This window comes from Pelmatolapia mariae, linkage group LG1 (assembly GCF_036321145.2).
Source record: "Pelmatolapia mariae isolate MD_Pm_ZW linkage group LG1, Pm_UMD_F_2, whole genome shotgun sequence".
NCBI classification, from domain to species: Eukaryota; Metazoa; Chordata; class Actinopteri; order Cichliformes; family Cichlidae; genus Pelmatolapia; species Pelmatolapia mariae.
The window spans coordinates 14,012,514-14,033,008 of record NC_086227.1 but is presented as its reverse complement, the minus strand read 5'-3'; the positions used below and the strand labels follow the sequence as shown (position 1 = coordinate 14,033,008).

The 20,495-nt window shown below is 38.4% G+C and overlaps 1 protein-coding gene across 1 annotated transcript; it reads left to right on the top strand.

The window, feature by feature from the left end:
* Positions 1-1,503: 1,503 nt before the first annotated feature.
* Positions 1,504-19,247, top strand: LOC134641403 (M-protein, striated muscle-like). The gene is made up of 22 exons (XM_063494192.1): positions 1,504-1,516; positions 1,819-1,875; positions 2,059-2,069; positions 5,219-5,333; positions 5,638-5,800; positions 5,931-6,037; positions 7,046-7,050; positions 7,656-7,800; positions 8,385-8,423; positions 8,690-8,757; positions 9,717-9,830; positions 9,958-10,045; positions 10,398-10,436; positions 11,292-11,397; positions 11,462-11,466; positions 11,934-12,121; positions 12,536-12,632; positions 15,181-15,203; positions 15,305-15,349; positions 15,425-15,514; positions 17,700-17,825; positions 18,185-19,247. Exons 1-22 carry the CDS (start codon positions 1,504-1,506, stop codon positions 18,392-18,394), a joined length of 1,854 nt encoding a protein of 617 aa, XP_063350262.1. The 3' UTR covers positions 18,395-19,247.
* The last annotated feature ends 1,248 nt before the right edge of the window (positions 19,248-20,495 follow it).

The following is a 20,495-nucleotide window of genomic DNA, read 5'->3' as shown; positions in this document are numbered from 1 at the left end:
CTAACCAACTAGAATAGTTTACTTTGTTTTGGTCGAAATTCTATAAATGTATGAAATCCTACATGCTTTTTTATTAATACAAAGAACATCCAGAAGGAATAAATGAGCACACAATTCATAAAAATACCTTTCCATTTTTCTTCTTCATTCAAAACGATCCAACATGAAAAAGAAAGGAAAAAAAATCAGTATCACACAGAAGTAAAGAATAGGATAGAATAGAATAGAATAATCCTTTAACCCTTGTGTCATACTGGGCCCTTTTTGTGCCACTTTGTTTCTTCATATGAAAGCCATTTCCACTGTGTTGGGTGTAATATAGCCAAACTTACCAAACGGTTTGGTTTTTTAAAAATTTTTAAAATTTCAGTCTGATTTTATTAAATCAGCCTAAAATGGCTGAGCAGCAAAAATACTCACACTGATCACCCTAGGGACCGTTTTCGGCCCATTGACAACCATCATAAACGCTATTTTTCATCCCAAAATTATTATTATGTATTTTTATTTATTTCTTTTTAGACTCAGGGCCTTGAAATTGTAATTTTTTTATTTGTCCACCAGGTGGCGCCATTTTCCCACTTTTGGGCAAGTGGGTGAAACGCAGTAAATTCCGTATTTATTCCATAGACTTTCTGCTCAAATAAATGACAATTTTGTGTCAGTAACAGTCTTAGACAATGGCGTGTATGTTTTAAAAAATAAAATAAAGGTCTTTATGGCTAAAAAAAAAAAAAAAAAAAATGACACACGCACACACACGCGCGCGCGCGCGCACACACACACACCTTTTTTCCGTCTTTTCTCTTAGGCCACAATGCATTACAAACAGAATGAATATAAAAGCTGGAACCAAAACCAAATTAGACTATTATGGCTTCGAGTTAATTTTTCAGTGCCGTTGTGGTGGAAAAACCAGCTTGTGCCCCCGGAAGTACTTATTTTTGACGGCGGAAGTGGCCAGCGCGCATCGCCGATCCTCCGGAAAGGCACATGGATCGCAAAAAAAACGGTAAAAAAAAGCACCTTTGCCACTCATTTTAAAATTGGGAGCGAAAGGGAGATGAATGAAACAGTAACAGGGTGATTTTTGAAAAATTTAAAAGTATTTTGGTCACCCGCGGACAATGATCCGCCATCGACTTCGGCGATGCTCTCCTCCATCGCGATGGCGCAGCGCTATTCGCCGGTGACAAACCCCCCCCTCTGCAATGTTTTCGTTATTTGAAAATTAGTATCCAGTCAGTTTGAGGTTACAAAAGAAAACTATTATTACTACGATTTATTGCGTGGGATCGGGCATGTCGAACTGTCGTGTAGGTAGCTACCGACAGAACACGTCACCTGCGTCACGATCGTGACGCCCATGTTTTGGTTTCATGACAAATGTGTATTATTATTACCAGTCAGTTTGACGGTTACAAAAGAAAACGATAGATTTATTGTGTGGGATCGGACATTGCGTGTAGGTCGCTACCCCGACAGATGATGGCACATGCGTCGATGACGCAGCGAGGTGTGGGATGTTTTGGTTACAAAACATTAGTAGTGTTGTTGCATTACGATTCAGTTTTCGGGGTTACAAAACATTTTATATTTTAGTGTTCTCACGTTCGGATGGGATTATTGTAATAAACGAAGGACATTTTTGCCTGATAATTATTTATATCCTGCTGTAACTTTTCTGTATAAAGAACTAAACTCTCCAAAGTTTCAGGCGTAAAACGTCATAATTAGAAGTGTTTGTATAAATAAATAAAAATTGTGGAATACTGTTTCTGCGTGATTTAGTGATCTCAGCCTGTGCTCCCTACACAGGGAAAACCAAACTTGGCCAGGGAAACTCACCGCGGAACGACACACCGCGGCAGCCAGGTAGAGGCAGCCGGTAGCCAGCTGGAGGCAGACCCCTGGAGGCGGCGCGCTGGCAGCGGAAATCATAAGTTTTGTCGATTCCCGATAACATAACTGTTCATATTCATCCTTCTGAAATAAATATTTTTCTGGTTCAAAGTGATCTTGTATTGTTATTAACATATTCTTGTAATTTTATTTTAGAAAACAACGAGGTAATAAGCACTTAGTATGTGAAAACTAAAAACATAACATACCGTTTTATTATAATTTACTATGGTGCTGCAAAAAATAATGCTCGATCAAAATGAATGTTAGTGCCAATCTTTGACCCATCTAAAGGCCTAATTATAATAATAATCAAATATTACTTCAAATGTATTTTATGGAAAATATTTAGTCTTTTTGTTTTTGGGGGCTAAAAAAACAGGGCCCTCATGTAATTAAACTGGGATTTAAAGGGTTAAAACAACGAAAATATAATTAAAACTTTATATGAATATTTCAGGCAGAAGTAGTTTTAAAAGACTGACCAATTTAAAGTGGAAAAAAATATGAATATATAATATTTTTATTGCACGTTTTGGGGCGGGACCGTTTTCGTAAGTAAGTTTTTTAAAGGATGACACTTGTCCCACAAGGGGAAATTTGGTTGTATCAGCAGCAAAAACACACATATACAAACAGAGCAGGACACAGAACAGAAGCACAATTTTTACATATTTACATCATGGACAATTGACTATGTGCACGATAGCATATGCTAGTTCCGGTGCGGAAAATCCTGTGTGGAGCTTTGTTTCCGGTGTCCTATTCGCGCCCTGTTTAATGTCCAAAAGAAGTTAACCAAATGAATGAATTAAGCGTCGATTTACATTTCTATAGATGTCTTGGTCATTTACCCAATATAACTGTAAATGATGTTCATGGACTTGTCGATATTTTGCCCCCACGCCTCGGAGCAAAAGAGAAAAGGGATTCAAATGTTATATTTCTCAGCTGTCCCTCGTTTATTGCGGGTGTTATGTTCTAAAAATAACCAGCGATAGGTGAAATCAAGTAGCCAATTTTATTTTTTTGATGCGTGGACATCGTGGACATCCAGTACTGCACTTTTTAATTTAGAAGGTAAGTCACAACATACCCTTCATACATACTAATGTATAGAAACCCTCACCAGCAATCGTTCATTTTTTGTGTGGCTTTTTTTCACGGTTTGTTAACATGCTGTGTAGGTGTGTACTTGACTCGCTGATATCGACATAACGGGAAACATCTGACTGTTGTTCACCTGTAGTTTGAATGCTGAACATTTGCCTGTTTAAAGAATAAGACCAGTCACTATACAGAGATGTGCTTCTGAATGTGGACGATGTGTCTTATGCTGCAGTGATGCAGTTCTGCTTGTGTTGAGTGATGCAAACAACCGATCGATCTAAACTCTTTAAACGTCAATCACGTGGTTACCGGCTACCGGCGAAAATAATCGGGACGGTAAGCCAATTTCTGTCTTAGCGCATTTGCGCCGCTGTGTGTTTTTGTGGTCTTCTTTTGCGGCTAATTCAGTGAATTTTGGTCTGATCGTGGTGAAACTTGGTGTGTGGAGTCAGTGATGGCTCTGGGAGCTAACCAGCCTATCTTTAACCGGTTACTTTTATGAAGTCTGAAGAATTTCTGGTTCGGTTTTGTGTGTTTAGCGGACTTCTGCGCATTTACGTAACTGCTCGTTTAATCGCGGCTTATTTTCGGTGTGTTTGGTGGTTGTAGAAATGGTTTATATGACATTTTAGCTGAGATTATGAGGTTTCTGTGGATACCACACATGTCTGGACTTATATTTCTCAACCCGCGTTATAACCGATTAAACGTGATCTCCTCCTTTTTGCCCCCGGTACCGGAGACGTGGGGCTTAAGTGGTTAAACATCAAAATCTATCATTAGATTTTTTGTGACACAACAGTGGTGAGTGTTCCCACCTTCTGCTCTTTGGAACTTAACGCAATCTTTCCGTTTTCAAGTTTTGGACATGATTTTGGAGTATATCTTAGCAGTAGCGATTTACCGCAAAGTAAAGCTACCGGAAATGTGCAACCCCACATCCGGCCTCAAACCAGGAAGTTAGCATTTTCTCGTGCACATAGTCAATAGTTACCAGAGCAGAGTACAGTACAGTTGTTTAAATTAGCGTACACATAGTGTGCAAACAGAGCAGGATACTGAAAGATGTTTAAATAGTTAAGAATATTTAGAATAATTAGAAAAGTGCAGATTGTTTATTGTACCTGTGCATTAAAAAAGTAGACATGTAACTTTCAATAAGTTAGTGTATATATAAGCTGAGAAAAGTAATGTGCAAGTTATAACAGTAGAAGTTGTTACAGCGCCCATTTAAACGTCTCTGCACGGCCCTGGTCTAATACAATGTAACGTTACCGCTTAAAATTGTATCGCCCCGTCAAAATTAAATATAATTTAATATTTTGTTAACTATAAGTCTAGGTCCACATAGGATGGCGTCTGGGTCCGGACTCGGACCCCGGTCCGCCTGTTAGTGACCCCTGGCCTACCGGATCCTCAGAGGGATGCGGCCCAACGGCTAAAATTGAGTGGCAAACGGGCAATTTTGCCCGTTAGGATTCAGATTGCAGCACTAGCTCTAGCAAATTAAAGGTTATTCTTTTTCCCCCTCTTTTTTTGAACTCCGTTAACTTTAAAAGCACTGGGCATATGAATTTAAATGTCAAACACGCATTTTAACATAAAAAAACAAAACAGTGCAGGGCTGAGTAGGTTTTTTTTTGCTCACCTCACCCCCGAGAGATCGTGGAATGGCCGTTGAACACTTTGAAATTCCATCACGCACGTGCAGGGGGGGGGGGCTTGAGCATAGCTGGACTGGCCATCGGGCCGATGGATTTTTTTTGTTTGTTTGTTTTTTTAAGAAATCTTTTAAAGGTGAATCACCTTATGTGTGATAATGGAAAGTCAGTAAAGTAAAATAAGACAAGAGTAATTATAATAACACAAAGACCATTTAGTGATCTAATAAAAATATGCTTTGAAACAATACGGATTACTCATGCATTATTAATATTTAGGGTATGTTGCCTAAAAGAAGAAGGGGAATTATAATAATAGATCCAGCTGCTGCTGGGCTAAAGGATGATATATTTTACATTTATTCACAGCACCAAGTGATCAACAAAATAAATAGTATTGTTAGATTCAGAATAGAATATGCTGTTATTATGTCATAATTTATTTACCTGTCAATTTTGCACAGGTTGAAAGTTACCACACCAATTTACAGACGTTCACACCTCCACTCCCCCTAGCAACAACAGATTGTCTGTTTGTGTCCTAGGTAACAGGTCTGGAGGTGGGCACTACCTATGTGTTCAGAGTGCGTGCAGTCAATGCTGCAGGAGTGGTTATGGCCTCAATGGCCTCTGACCCTGTGACTGCCAAGGCCGTGGCAGGTAACATTTAACAGCAGACAGAAACTGAATACCTTCCTAAAATGTAGGGTGTTAAAATTCATAAATATGTGTCTCCAAGTTTCTCTTTGTATCTTTGTAAAGCATACAAAGTGCTATGGTTTTGCTTTGAGTGAGTGTTGCACTATTGTTGACAGTGGTGAAGGCAAGAGTTTAAGAGCGAGTGGACACGTGCTATCAATCCATCAAATATCAAAGATCACATTAATAGCAGTCTAGGCTTTCTGGGCATTAACTGGAGACAAAAATGGCTAGTCTAAAAACTATGTTTGTCTGTGTATTGAAGGTTCCCAGGAGGTGTCCTGTGTGGTGGATGAGAAGTCAGGTGACATTGTTCTGTCATTCGAGTCCTGCCAGATAAACGAAGGCTCCAAGTTCATCTGGAAGAAAGATTATAAAGAAATCACAGATTTCTCTAAAGGGGTAGTGATTAAATCTGAGGGCACCCAGTAAGACCACAGTCACACACACACACACATATATGACATGCATATGACATCAAACAGTTGCATTCAATTTCAGCTTGAACAATCTCTCTGACTGTGTGTGTCTGTGTTTCTCTTCCGCCCTCCACTGCAGCTCTAAGCTGATCTTCAAGAACCCAGATAAGGAAGACTTTGGGACGTATTCTGTTTCTGTCACAAACACAGAGGGAGTGTCATCCAGCTACACAATCTCTAATGAAGGTAGGTTCTATTCATTGCTATGTAAGGATGGCTCTGATGCTTAGGCACCCAGTCAACTGTCATGCAAAATTTGAAAATCTGTAAGAGAATCTGCAACTTAGACTTAATGAAATCTCTCATGTTTATGTTTATTTGTATTCTATACTCATGGCTCATTTGCCCTTGTTGACATATGGTAATTTGCGATGTTGCCATTATTATCTTAATCATCTCATCGCATTAGTTTGCATTCCATATCCGTTTCCTACCTCTGTTAAACTATTGCATGCAAATACCACTCATGCCTTGATCGTGAAAATTTGAACAGCTGTAGAGCAACACCCTAATAACTACATCAAAAGCGCAGACTTGAGCCAAAATCAAAAGAAAATTGTATCGGAGAACTAAGGCAGTGTGTAGAATGCAATAAAAGATGAAAGTAGTGAGAGCATACTTAAAAACAATCACCCTGGCACCCAGGCAACAAACAATTTCATTACACATCTGATGATACTAGCAGAGCGCATTATTTCTCCAAGCTTGGGGCACTGAACATGTTTTACCACCAGATCTTCGTGGCAAAAGGATTTCTGTCAGAAAGCTTCACAACGCTTTTCCTTCTATTGCACCAGTTTGCTACGAGGCTATAATAGTGGCTTCCACTGATTGCTTCCCATTCGGCCTACAGTTATTCCACTGTAACTCGCAATAATTTCTGAACTTCTAGCACGCAAGGTTTCATTTATTTCAGTTATATCACAGGTACTTGGTGAGGCTCCAATAATACAACAACTCAGAATACAGTCTGTGTTTCAGGGTAAGCATTCAGGGCCAGTTATGAGTCACAATGTAATGTCGTTCTTTCAGCTTTAATCTTCAGTTTTAATGTTTTTGCTTCTTGATTTTCCTCTCCCTGACTTATCTGGTACCTCATCGAAGCTAATGGTAAAATTAGACCAATGCATAAAATGTCACATGTATGATAACTGCACGTCTGTGTCTATAAAATAATGTGTCTGTGCCTTATAGAGTTGGTAAAGATGCTGGTGCTCAGTTATGATATCAGACACCCAGGTAGGTACCTTTGGCTGACTCTTTCTATCTCTCTGAGTTTCTCTCTCTTTGTCCTTTTTAATCTCTTCTTTAAAACTTTCTCCTCTGAGTCTTAATCTGTCTTACCTGCTCACTTCATTTCTCGTTCTCCCTCTTTTATGCTTTTATTTTTCTTTCTTCTTCTGCCTTTGAAGATTTCTGATTTCTTTATTTTTTTAGGGGCAGATTTCTCTTTTTATTTGATCCCAAAAAAAAGTCTTACCTGCTTTTGCATCACCTGCCTAAGCTCTTCCCCTTCTCCTGTCCGGAAAATGATATATCAGTTAGCCAGGTAGTCTTCTTTCAGCTGCAATTTTTGCGAGGCTCAAACTGAAAGATCCCAAAGTATGGACTAAACCATTTAATTGAACCTTGCAAATAAAAACAGAAGAGATGAATGATTTATATTCTAGCTTCAAGGTGAACAACCTACTTTTCTATCAAGACAATAGTTCAGTCAGCTGTTTTTAACTACACAAAAGTTATGATATTCACAAAGTCTGTCGTCAAGTAGGCTTTTTAAAATTACAACTCTATTTTTCTGCAGCCCAACAAGATGGGTCATGACGTCGCTACAGGGATCATTGAGTTCATCATGGATCATTTCACTGAGGAGAATGAGGGGACATATACCTGCCAGATCACAGATGGAGGAGGAAAGGCACAGAGCTCACTGGTTCTGATTGGAAATGGTAAGAGGGGCCAAGGTTTACTCCTGTCCTACGATCAGCCTTTCAAATGTGATTCCAACCCAGTCAGACCCCACAAAACCTGCAGTATCCGACTACATTCAACAAAAAAAGAACAATAACCTCTGGACTGTAATTTTTTTTCTCTTGGTTGGATTGCAGTTGTATCAAACCACAAATGTATATTAAGTGGATGTGTGCAGAAAGAACTTATTACAACCTCTTATTTTTCAGCGTACTAATTAGGGGGTATGCTGTCAAGCCTAAGCCAGGAGAAACACAGACATGTAGCAGAGAGTGTATAGAATGGGCTTTTTGGTATGACAGTAGACTTAGCATCTGCTGCATTAGAGATCCCATTATGGAAATGTATTGAGCCCATCAGTGTAGAGAAGGGTTTGAACTTCATGTCTATAGGACTCCCTAAGATTCAACTAAAGATGCTTGATTTCATAAATTATGATTCTGCTCTCATATGGGGGACCACTAAAAAAAAAATCTATAGCAACACTTTGATCTTTTAATTATTCTCCGTTTATGTGTGTCTGTATGTGCACGTAGCTTTCAGGGCAGCACTGGCTGAGGCTGATTTCCAGAGGAGAGAGAGTACATCAGAGTCAAAGAGGGTAAGAAATACAAAACATCATCCACTTTTAAGCTTGTAAGAGCTTTGTTCTTAATTTAGCCTGAGACCAGCACAACACTATGTTGCCCGGGAGATAACTAATGAGTGAGCATAGAGGAGAGAAGTAGACTATCTTTGCATAAACTCTCGAGCTGCAAAGTTAAAACCACACATCAGTTAATACAGCTTATAACAAGGTTCCTCAAGTGTTTTATAAAAGCTTATGTCCATTTTCAAGGCTTCCTCTCATGTTTCTTTTCACTACAGGCCCCCACTTTAGTGAGTTTCTATCACTTCAGATTGGGGATGACTGCTCTGTCACTTTGGTCTGCAAGGTAAACACAGTGGTACTCGATATTTATTGAATATTTACAGTCTGACAAATGGGAGGCTCACTTACTGAGCAGATATTCTATGGAGACTAAGTGTGGATGCCACAGTGCTGCGTAATGATAAGGTCCAGACAGATAATAACTCGAATTGTCAGGGTTTTTCCTGCCCTTGTTAGAATGAAGTATATTATCAAGAACATTTTAAAATTAAAGTCGCCGTTTATATGCTCCGGGACAGTTAAGTTGACATCAGCATATCTTTGATTTATGCAGAGATATAGTAAATATATGCATTCATTATTTAACTGTTGAGTACCAAAACACAGCAAGCTTAAACATCAACCAGTTTTCAGAAAAATGCTCTACTTCCAATTTGGGATCATTTAGCCTCAAGTTTTTTTGGTTGAAAGACAGGATTTATGTTTAAATCCATCAAGTGGATGAGAATTACTGCAAAAAGTTGATGAGGTACAGTTATGTGCTAACATTTGGGAACCTCTGGTTGACTTGTTGACTTTTGTAGGCAAAAATAAGTGTACTTGTCCTGCAGCAAACAGGCATTTTAAATAACCCCTTCTTCAAATGCTAATGCACTCTTACCATTTAGTTCATTAACTAAACAGCCAAGCATTAAACTGTGTTTTACCATTTTCTCCGATTAGTATTATTTTTATATTCAGAAAACAAAAGCACCAATGCATTAACATTTAAGAGATTTGTTTTTCACTTTAATCCGTTTGCTGCAGGCATTTGCTTCCTTTGTCTTTCAAAAGCCTCGTCGACATCTCTTGATCTTCCTAAACTACCACATAAACAAGACTTTATATACAGCACATCCCTGGTCATCTGGATTTGCATTGTTCGATGAATTGTATAAAATATAAAGTGTGTGTGTGAGACAATAAAACTTCACTTCCTGTTTTTCGAAAATGATAATATGCAGTTTTTATTGATTTTAACAGGTTGCTAACTTGAAGAAGGAATCAGTGTTTCACTGGTTTAGAGAAGACACGGAGATCATCCCGGATGTAAAACCTGACCTGGGATCAGGAGTCTGTAAACTGCCAATTAAAGAGGTAAGAGCACACTGTGGCACTAAAGACTATTTTTCTTTTGGGGGGGGGGGGGGTTCCAACGCTGTCCTCGTGCTGTGTTCAAAATGGACAAATCTGTATTCCCTATGTCACACTGTTTCTTCTCCAGTTTTCAATGAAGACAGCAGGAATTTACAAAGCCACCATCAGCGATGACAGAGGAAAAGATATGAGCCAAATAAACATTTCTGGAAAAGGTAAACATGTTCTCTATTTTTGCAGTTCATCTTACCACTTAATAAAAATGACAAGTTCACTGTCTGGATAGTTAGCTTGATGTCTTACTGAGCAAGTATAATTGTTTACCTACAGTGTATTATTCTTATAAAAAGAATAAATAAAATGCTTGACATGGGGAAAACATTTATAATGTTATAAACTATTTCTTTTTTTCATTACTGTGTTGGGAAACCATAAAGTAACATATTCCCATGTTTTCATTAAACCTTTCCTTACTGAGCTCTGAATGCAGCCACCAGAGAGCAGCATCATACCTTTCCATCCTCTTGGCTCCGTCTCTGACCCCATGTTCCTCTGCCTTTCTTCTAGTCTTTGACGATGCCATAAACAAGCTCAGCCAACTGGCTGGTAAGTTGCTGCATTCTGCACACAGACGCACACACCAATAATCTCATAAAGAGACATCCATGTTAAAAACGGTACGACACACCACCAGCACCACCCTCTACCCACTGTAGGGATCCAGTTCAAATTATCTAAATTTAACATGGCACCATCAAACCCCAGTGATGAGAGATTTGGTAGATCCATCATCAGACTGATATGGGTCTTGTTTTAAAAACCCTCTGCTACATACACACACACACTTATCAGCGTGTGGCAGAAGTTGTCATGCTGGAAGCATTTGGCCATCGTGCCATCATGTGGTGAAATCACTTTAAAATTCCACTGCGCTGTCACAGTGACAGTGTGGAGGAGCATCTTACTCCTATTTTAAGAGACAGTCACTTGACAGCTCTGCAGCAACTGTTACAGCAGTGGTTCATTACTGTGATAATGGGAAACCATGGTGATGTGACCAGGTGGATGACACACTTGCCCACTTGTAATGTGCAGTGAGGAAAATCTGACACAGACATTGTGTAGTATAAAATGCCCTTTTAGGTATAACGGCTTAAAAAAAAAGTTAATAAAACCTGTCATGGTTGAAGTGCTTTACTGAGTGCCAGGATATAAACAATCTGCTCTTTGCTTCATTAGCAGAATTTTCCTCTCCAAGCTGGACAAAAGGGAATTTCAAACTAGATCCTACAAATGGCTGAAAATGGAAGTTTATTTTTATTCAATTAATTCATCTCTGCATGCAGTAGCTTTCACAGCATAGCGAGGTCACAGAGTCCAGCAGCTGGAGGAAAACATGTATTTTACTTTGATTTCAAACGTGGTCCTCACAACCTCCATCGCCTCCATTACCTCCTCCAGGAGCCAGTGCAGCAGAGCTTGTGATAAACTGCACAGCAACAGGCATTCAGCTGCAGTGTCACATGAAGTATTACACCTTAGAGATGAACATCACCTGGTATAATGGGTAAGGAATTAGATTAAACACAGAATTAACACCGCCTCACAAATATAAACATAATACCAAATAGTTGGAGTACGAAGATGAAGATAAGGAATGGAGGAAGAAAATACGCATAACTCCAGTATTTGTAGTCCTGGTAGTTGTTTTACTAGAGTATTCTTTTAAGTCCACCTATAAACATGCTGACCACAAACGCATTATTCTGGTTTTCCCTCAAGTTAAACTGCCGCGAGTGGGAAAAACAATAAGCCGCATAATAAAACTTCTGATGGGCTATTGGCAAGTGGTTTCATTATCCCTGTTATTGCAGTAAAATTGCCCTGTTTTGTGACAGAAATCACACAGCTATTATTTTCTATAAAGAAGGAAGGCTTTTCTGCACTTAAAAGCACTCCAGTTCACTCCAGAAATTATAAAATGTTAAAAAATGGGTTCATAAAATAAAAACAAGTGGACAGAACAATGAAGTAAAACTGAATAAAAATTATGAAGATTTTATTTTAAAATATCTCACTGTCTTTTCTGTGGGTTCGTGTAAGAGCAAGAGGTCGGCATGACATTAGCGAGGCATGTAAACATGATTTTCATTTACCTGACTCGCTCAAAAATAACCCCCCACCACACAAACACACACACTAACCTCTCTTTTCTTCTCCTCGGTGAGACTAAACTCTCCCACAGTGACAAGATTGTGATTGGTGGAACCCCGACTATGGCAACAATGGAGGTATTATCATCTTCTATACAAAGCTGAACAGTATATGCTTCGGAGGAATCTCACACATCAGTAACTTTATGACAGTAAAGCACCTCAGACATTGGTGCTGCTGCTCGTCTGTGTTGCTTGTAAAAGTCCTCAAAGTGTCTTTGCAGAGACGAGGAAACTTTGAGATAAATTAAAGGGATAATCACAAGGGAAAGCTAATGAATAAAAATGGTTTAAAATTCATTAAAGTTGATTAAGTAGCGTGTCTTCCGATCGTTTTGTCAGAAAGCTTTATAATTGTAATTAGCCTACCTGTTAAATTAATCTCTTTTTAAATCATAGCTCAAAACACGCAAAGCAGAAATAAATAGCAAGACACTGAGTTGATGCCTCTGTCGTCATGTGGCTGATCGTTTTTCGCTGATTGATTCACAGGTAGTTGAACCAGTGGAGAAGGACAAGGGCAAGTACTCCATTGTGATCACTGACCCTGAAAACTCACATAAACGCACACTGGACCTCAGCGGTGATGGTCAGTACTTTCAGTACTTTTCCACTCTTATTTCCTTCCCTCCTGAGTCAATTCCTGTTTTTATCGAGAACTCTGTAAAAAGAGGGTAGAAAAAAACAGTCACTTGTTTTTATGGCTCTCTTTCAGCGTGTAGTCTCTCTGGTTATATTTCAGCTAGTCTTTGAGTATGAAAGTCTCCAGTTTTCACTTTTAAAAAGAATTCAGTGTTTGGACTGCTTGGCTGCTTGTCAGTTACATACATTTTAGTGTGGATCGGATTACATACACAACAATGCAAAAGTCTTGAGTTTGAAAGTTTGAAAGACAGAAAGCCTTGAAAAGTTTGTCTTTGGACATTAGCTGCTTTTCACTCATTTCGAGTCCAGTCCTGGTACCTGGCTAATTATAGAGGAATGGCTTTTTTTGGTTTAAACCACCCAACACTGACCTATGTAACATTCAAGCATAAAAACCCCCAACTCAACGGTTGAAGCAGTGTTGTGTCTACACATAACAGAAAAATTAGCAAAGAACCATTTTTTAATTGTACCTTTACGTGCATAATTACTGCGGCTCAAAACTTTTGCACAGCACTGTATGGAAAAAATCTCCACTAAAACTTCTCAAATTCACTTTTTTTAATGTTAAAAAAACACATTTATGAGTGTTATGACTGAAAGAGTTCATTCCTCCTGTGTTTACTGCATCACTCTCATCTTAAAACTATTATTTTCTTTAAAAAAAAAAAGTTGCCATGTTCATGAGCAGGAAAAGGGAAAGATTCTGTTTTGATATTATAAAGACTATTTTGGTTCTAGGTGTGTCTAAATTTAAAGTAAAGTAAACTGGCATGTGTTGTGACACTGACAGTTTTCTGTTTTTGTATTTAACAGTATATGAGAAAGCCTTTGCAGAGTTCCAGAAACTAAAGTAAGACTATATTCTCAAAGCTGTTTTCTTCTTTTTTTAAACTTGTGCCTTTATGTGTCAGACTGGCTCGCCTAATGACGAATCACTGCTTCCTTCACATTTGCTTCATAACTGTGAGTTTGACATCTAATAGTTCAAAGTAATGATTTCCCAGGCTACACTGTGTTCATATAAGGAAACAATAGTCTTGTTTTCCTGCTTCAAATAATGTAAAGCATGAGGTTTTCTATAAATACACGTATATTCGACTCTCTCGTTCTGATTGTATTTGAATACTAAAACATCTATTGGAAATTTCATTAACATTTGTATCTCCACATTTCAAACAGTGCAAAGCCTTCAGATCATTTGAGACACTGCAGAAGACTGTATGAGCCTTTGTAACCACTATATGCTCAGTGTTAATCAGTGTAGATCCATGCATTGATTAGACTTGTCACTTTAAAATATCAGTGCACTCCTAACTCCAAACTGCTACACTAAAACTAACTGCTTGTTTTGAATATTTTAGTTGTTTAATTTGCCTGTGCTTTGCCCTGTAAGGACCTGTGCACTTTTTTTAAAGGTCTACTGTGGAAGTCTGACTGAGGATTTAATCCCAGACTAAAGTTATGATTTTCAGATTAGGTCACTATATTATTTGATGATTTATTCTCCTTTTTCTGTGACTGAAGAAACTGTGTGTATGCTTTAAAACACTGCTGCATGCATGTAGCAAGCTGCAAATTGAATCAGACGCTTCCCTGGCACTATTGCATGAGCAGAATCTAAAGAGCTCCAAGAGGTGTAAAACTTCTGCATGCCCTGGTTCCAATTATTCAAGTATGTTTTTTTTTTTCACCTACAGCTACAGTTTTGAAAAGTCTTGTTAAATCACTGCAACTCGAGTTGCAGAAATGATTACGAAAAATTACCCTGCATCTTTAAGTTGAGCAAATTCAAAAACTCCAACGCTGGCTGTCTGGAAAGAGTCCAGCGCATTATAATTTGAGATAAAAATCTTGGTTAAAAATAGAAGCAGTCAGGTAGCAGAGATCCTTTGGGGTCTGTCTGCTAATTGGGCCAAAGCAAACCCCACACCCACACACACATTTTGCAAATCCTTTTAGGAAAGGGATTGAGACTGCAAACACTAAACACTGCATGCAGTGTGGAAACCATCCAAATCCCTTTTCTAATTAACATTCAAAGAGAGACATTTAAGCACAAGACTTTACAAACACATTGAAACAAGTGACACCCTGTTACCCTTTTGATTGAGCATCAACTTGCCAAGAGGAGAGCAGAGTTTCCCCAACCATCTGGTCTTGTGGCTGACCTCTGGTCCTGCCATGCTGCTCCAACAGCGCTCACATAACAATATCATTTTTCCCCAGGAAATATACATGAAACTCCTGAAGTAAACAATATTAAAAGGAGGTTTGGCTGTAAATCTAACGCACCTTGTGGCACACCATCTGACCACTGTTAGTTAACCGAAAAGAAAAGAAAAAAAAAACCAAAGAAAAAATGATGTGTGGTCAGAGCCAGGTAATGAAAGCTAACCAGAAATGATTTGGCTAAAGTAAAGCTTGAACTATATAAAGATTTGCTAGTGATAAAATTTGTATAATAATACAAAACTGCTTTGATTTTTCAGGGCTGAGGCATACGCTGAGAAGAGTAAGTTTATCCTCCTGTTCTCCTTTATATAATAGCTTAATATAATAAACAATAGGAATAACCTAGAATGTTAACAACTGTTTGTTTTACACCGTGGTAAGGTGGTGGGAGGACTGCCTGATGTGGTCACCATTATGGAAAAGAAGGTAGGCGTCTAAGTGTGTGAAACTGCATGCTTTCTGTCTCATTTTGCTAATAGGTATTTTCTGTGCTTTCTGTAGACTTTGAGTTTAACATGTACAGTGTGTGGAGACCCCAAACCTCAGGTGTCATGGCTGAAGAACGGATCAGAAGTCGAGCCTGATGATCAGGTAAATGTCTTATTGGAGTTGTTTTCAGCTAATTAAATTGTGTATGTAAGTCACATGTACAACCAGTTCATATTCAGATGGGGCTTTGTACTTTTATTTGATTCCTACCCCATAAATACTGCCTTATTCTCTGACTCTGTTTAACCTCTTCAGAAACTCAACTCCTCCCCTCCTGTCTCACGATTAATTATCTCATTAACCATACACAATTACAACATAATGTTTCTATTAACTTGTCTTGTGGAAATTTCACACTCAGTATGTGTCTACTAAAATATGCTTCATGATGTCATGTTATTTTGAGAACTCTCCAGATCCATTTGATCAGATAATGTCTGTTCAAAAGTCAATGTCTATAATACTTACCATGATATTAAAACCAGTATTCATATAAAATAATGAAATAGCAGTAATTAAAAAACAATTTCTGGTAATACTGAAAGTGGTAATGAAGTACTTTCTAAAAAGTATGCTTCATGTATATTTAAATTAGTACAAATGATTAGTAGTAATAAAATGCAATAAACCCCAAAACCATTGATATACTTTAGTTCCTTGTTAGGAACTTCATGAATATGATGTTGTCCCTATTGTGCCAAAGCACTTCTTATACATTCATCAGCCACTTTACTAGGTACACCGATTCAAGAAATTATTAAAGTAAATATTTAATCAGCCAATGGCAGCAACACTGTACATTTAGGCATGTAGGGGGGTCAAAAGGGGGAAGAAAGGTGAGACTTTGAATGTACATGAGCAGGGTTATTTGTGACAGACGGGCTAGTCTAAGTATTCTGGTGCGACCAAGTATTCTGATCAACAATAGAAGATCAACAATGGAGTACGTTTGGGATGTGGTGGAGCATGAGATCAGCAGCATGATGCCATCTTGTCAATATGAAACAAAATCCCTGATGAATGTTTTAAGCATCTTGCTAAAGATACACCACAAAGAGTTAAGGCTGAAGACAAAAGGATCCAATCCAAAACTAGCAACGTATACCTAATCGAGTGGCAGGTGAGTGTATTTACCACTGAGAGCACCAAGATTCAGGGAACTACACTACGCTTCTACCCATTTTGGGGTCAGTATTATCAGCACAATCCTAGATCAGTAACGGAACAACTCTACCTCTCATAACTCACTAACCTACTTGCCAACCAGAGTACAGTAAGTCTACAGTCTGTCGCTAGTCGACGAAAGCTCTTTCAACAGCATCAGAATCCTGCAGCTTCTACCAGCTTTGAAGATTTAAGTTTGAGAAACCCTGTCCAGGAGGAATTTGTGTTCAAGTTTTCTCCTTTATTCATTCCCTCACCTGCTAATAATCTGTCTAAAACAAGAAGCGAGGCCCTTGTTGATGAGTTTTCCAAACCTCTGGAGTGTCTCTCATGCACTTAGTTACCACAGAGGCGTCTGAGGATGCATGAAGATAATTGAAAAACAAACATGAACATAAGAAGATCCAGAGAATTCAATTCGAGTAGTGTAATAAGCAGAAGTTACTACTTTTTAGACATTTTGTCAAATTTTATAATATCTGTATCACAGAAACGACTGTAATTAGAATATTTTTTTTCTGAATAATACACAGCTTAACCTACATTGGTCTAGTAAATTAATGCATTTAACCAAGAACACATAGCATGCTAATGGCTACCATTTTTAGGATTTTAATCTAATAGACCGTTTTATTTCTTGTAATTAAAAGGCAAGTGTTTCTCTTAATAATGTAATTAACCTGCTGAAAGTACCACTCCATAAAAATGTATAAATGTCCAGACCTTACAAGTGAGTGGGCAGGTATAAGAGGCAATTTAAAATGTTGGACTCTTGTCTGCACCACTCGTGGTACATGGTACAATTCAGAATAAAGTACTCTGTGTAGACTACAGTATCAGAGACAATATACAGTAGGGTTTTTTTTGGGTGGTATAAAAAATATAGATTGGGCACATTTGTATTGCTTTTCAATTTCACCATACTTTGGTTGAGCGTGGTTGAGTGCAGCAGAACAGATAAGACAGGAATACATCATTAGTCCCTTTGTCCATTCAGCCCATGCACCAGTGCTCAGCTTTTGCTCATGCTGCCACTTTGAGTAAGGCATTTTAAAGAATAAATCATGCTAAACTCCCTCCACTGGCTTTCTCACTTTTTTTAACCTCTGAATTCATTTCCCAGTATGTGGTCTCCCTGGACCAGGGCAAGTTTGCCAGTCTGACGATCAAAGGCGTTTCCATGGAGGATTCTGGCAGATATACCATGATTGTCCAGAATAAATATGGAGGAGAGTCTGTGGATATAGTGGTGAGTGTTTCCGCTGTGTAACACAAATGACTGGATTTACTCTGAGCCGTCTCTGCTTCAGAAATATTTTCTTTCCATTGGTGCCCAACATGGGGATATATTTGATCGCAGCAGCACAAAAACCTTACACGGGCCTGATATTTGACCTTGTTACTTTTGCTCACCCTGATTTTGACAGAATTAATACAAAATAATACAAAATCCAAATTTCTCTAAAATTACAAATACCTAAACAATTTCTATTGATGATGCAATGTGCTGCAGCCCTTTAAACAATCCTTTTGTGTTCACCGCTAGTAGTAAATGCATGAATGGGTATTAACATTGTGTCCTTGTCTCGCTATTTTTTTTATCTTCAGGTCAGTGTGTATCGCCATGGGGAGAAAATCCCTGAGGCAAAACCAACTCTGACCCCTAAAACAATCATCCCACCTAAATTACCAATCGAGATCCCTCAGCCTAAGACCCAGCCTGCTCCGAGCGCTGCCCCTTCAACTCCTAGCCCTGCCGCTCCTAAGGCAGCACTGGGAAGAGGGGTGAAGAGTCCTACTCCAAGTCGGAGGAAGTGAAAAGCAAGGCAGAAGAAACACAATCACTGGTGCACAATTAGACCACACATAGCTGAGAAGCCTTTATTGGTGTTCTCTATCTGGATTGAAATGGAGCTAATACTCTTTCCATTAAATTAGAGCGTCAAGAAAACCCTGACATATGAAATAAATCTTGCAATTGTGATGGAAAGCAAAAAATAATTTCAATGTGAAATCATTGTATAAAATCAGCAAAATTATACTAGAATAATAAAAAGCTAGGCACTATCTAAACATGAGGAAATTAGAAATTAATTGAAATGAACTTGAATAAAGCTACAAATTGAATAAAACTTGAAGAAAGAGTGAAATGTGTTTTAAATTCATTCTTGAAGTGCACAAATGACACCGCATGCAGTATAATCAAATATTAAATGGCTTGCAAATTACAGGAACATTGCCCAAAGTTAACTGACTTGAAGCTTCGATGCACCTTGGCATTGTGGAACAATATTTCGTATTTATCATAGTTAGGGGGAGTTTAACATGTTAGTCAAAACAAAATTGGGTTAAAGTCTAGTAAGTACAAATCCCAAAGGAGACCAGTAAACATTAATTTCAAATCAAATCAAATCACTTTTATTGTCACATCACATGTGCAGGTACACTGGTACAGTACATGCGAGTGAAATTCTTGTGTGCGAGCTTCACAAGCAACAGAGTTGTGCAAAATACAATAACGTAAAACAAGCAAAATATAAAAATGGCTAATCTAAAAAGTAATAAATATATGTACAATATGTAAAGGTATATACATTACTGAATGTGTATACTAAATATGTTTTTCTACATGTGTGTGTTTGAGTGTGTATATAGTGTGTATATACATGTAATGAAATAAAGTAAACAATAAAATAAGATATATAAAATATACAGAGGTTGGTATGTGCAAAACAGTGGTATTTATATACAGTATGGAGTGCATAATGTTGAAGTTCTGGTAAGTGAAGGTGAGGTGTCTATGAAGTGTTCAGCAGTCTGATGGCCTGATGGAAAAAGCTGCCCTATGGATGTGGGTTTTGTCCCCCGTAACCAAGTGACCCATCCATCTTTGTTGCCATGCCACCAAAATAACCCCACAGCATATCAAAACCACGGGATCCCCTCACTGTAGAGTTTAAGAGTTTTCTCTTTAAATTCTTATCTGTGTCACAGAATATTTCAAGTAAACCAGAGACATGGTCTGCTCCATCAAGGATTACTCTAAACATAGTTTTAAAAAATGCTGTGTTATGTTACAAAGTTGCTAGGGCCACTAGCCAGGACATGCCCTCACATCACTAACCTGCTGACTATTACCTGCATTTTTGATGGTGTCTAGCACCAGATGTTCTTGGTATAATCACATACACACCACTCCCATTTGCCTTTGATTATGGGGCTGAGGCAAGTTTCATTATGAGCCAGTGGAGAGAGGTGGGCCCTTCTTGTCTATATTTTTCTGAATATGATCAGTGGTTTGGCTCAGTCTCACAGTCATTTACATATTTAAATGCACAAAAACAACACAGGCTTAGTATCACAGCTCACAAGATCAGTGTTCATTTTATGTTGTTTAAAGGGAGGGAAAAAAAACACAGACGTGCACCTTTCACAAAGAAAAAAGGGACAGAGAGAAATAGGTCAGGCTGTACAAAGTAGTCATTATACTGCCACCTCTACAACACGGTCAACTGATGACTGCAAATGTATAACACCATCCTCCTTAAGATCACCATGGTGAACACGCTGAAGATTAACTGGCAGTGAATCACCACTAAGTAAACCAGAGCTGTGAAGCGAAGCTGTCCTACTAACGCCGCTGCCTCTCAAACCGTCATTACCAAATTTTACCTAATATTAACTCTGACTGTTAGCAGAAGATATGCATTCTGCCTTGCAGCCAAATATGAATTATGTTCAGTCCTTCTGGTCATCAGCCAGAAGCAGAAACAGACATGCTATAAGTAGTCAGGTTTAAATACTTGAGCCGAAGTGCAGGAAGTTGTGATGGCAGAGCTGATGAAAAGATGGCTGATGAGATTTGTGGTTCATTAAAGCTGATGAGAGGAGCAGACGGAGAAGAGAGAGGGGAAGGGGC

Excerpts from the sequence above, each read along its gene's own strand:
- LOC134641403 (XM_063494192.1), top strand. Across the intron at positions 5,334-5,637 it reads GACTGCCAAGGCCGTGGCAG|GTTCCCAGGAGGTGTCCTGT; the intron begins GTAACATTTAAC and ends TGTGTATTGAAG. Across the intron at positions 8,424-8,689 it reads GTACATCAGAGTCAAAGAGG|GCCCCCACTTTAGTGAGTTT; the intron begins GTAAGAAATACA and ends TTTTCACTACAG.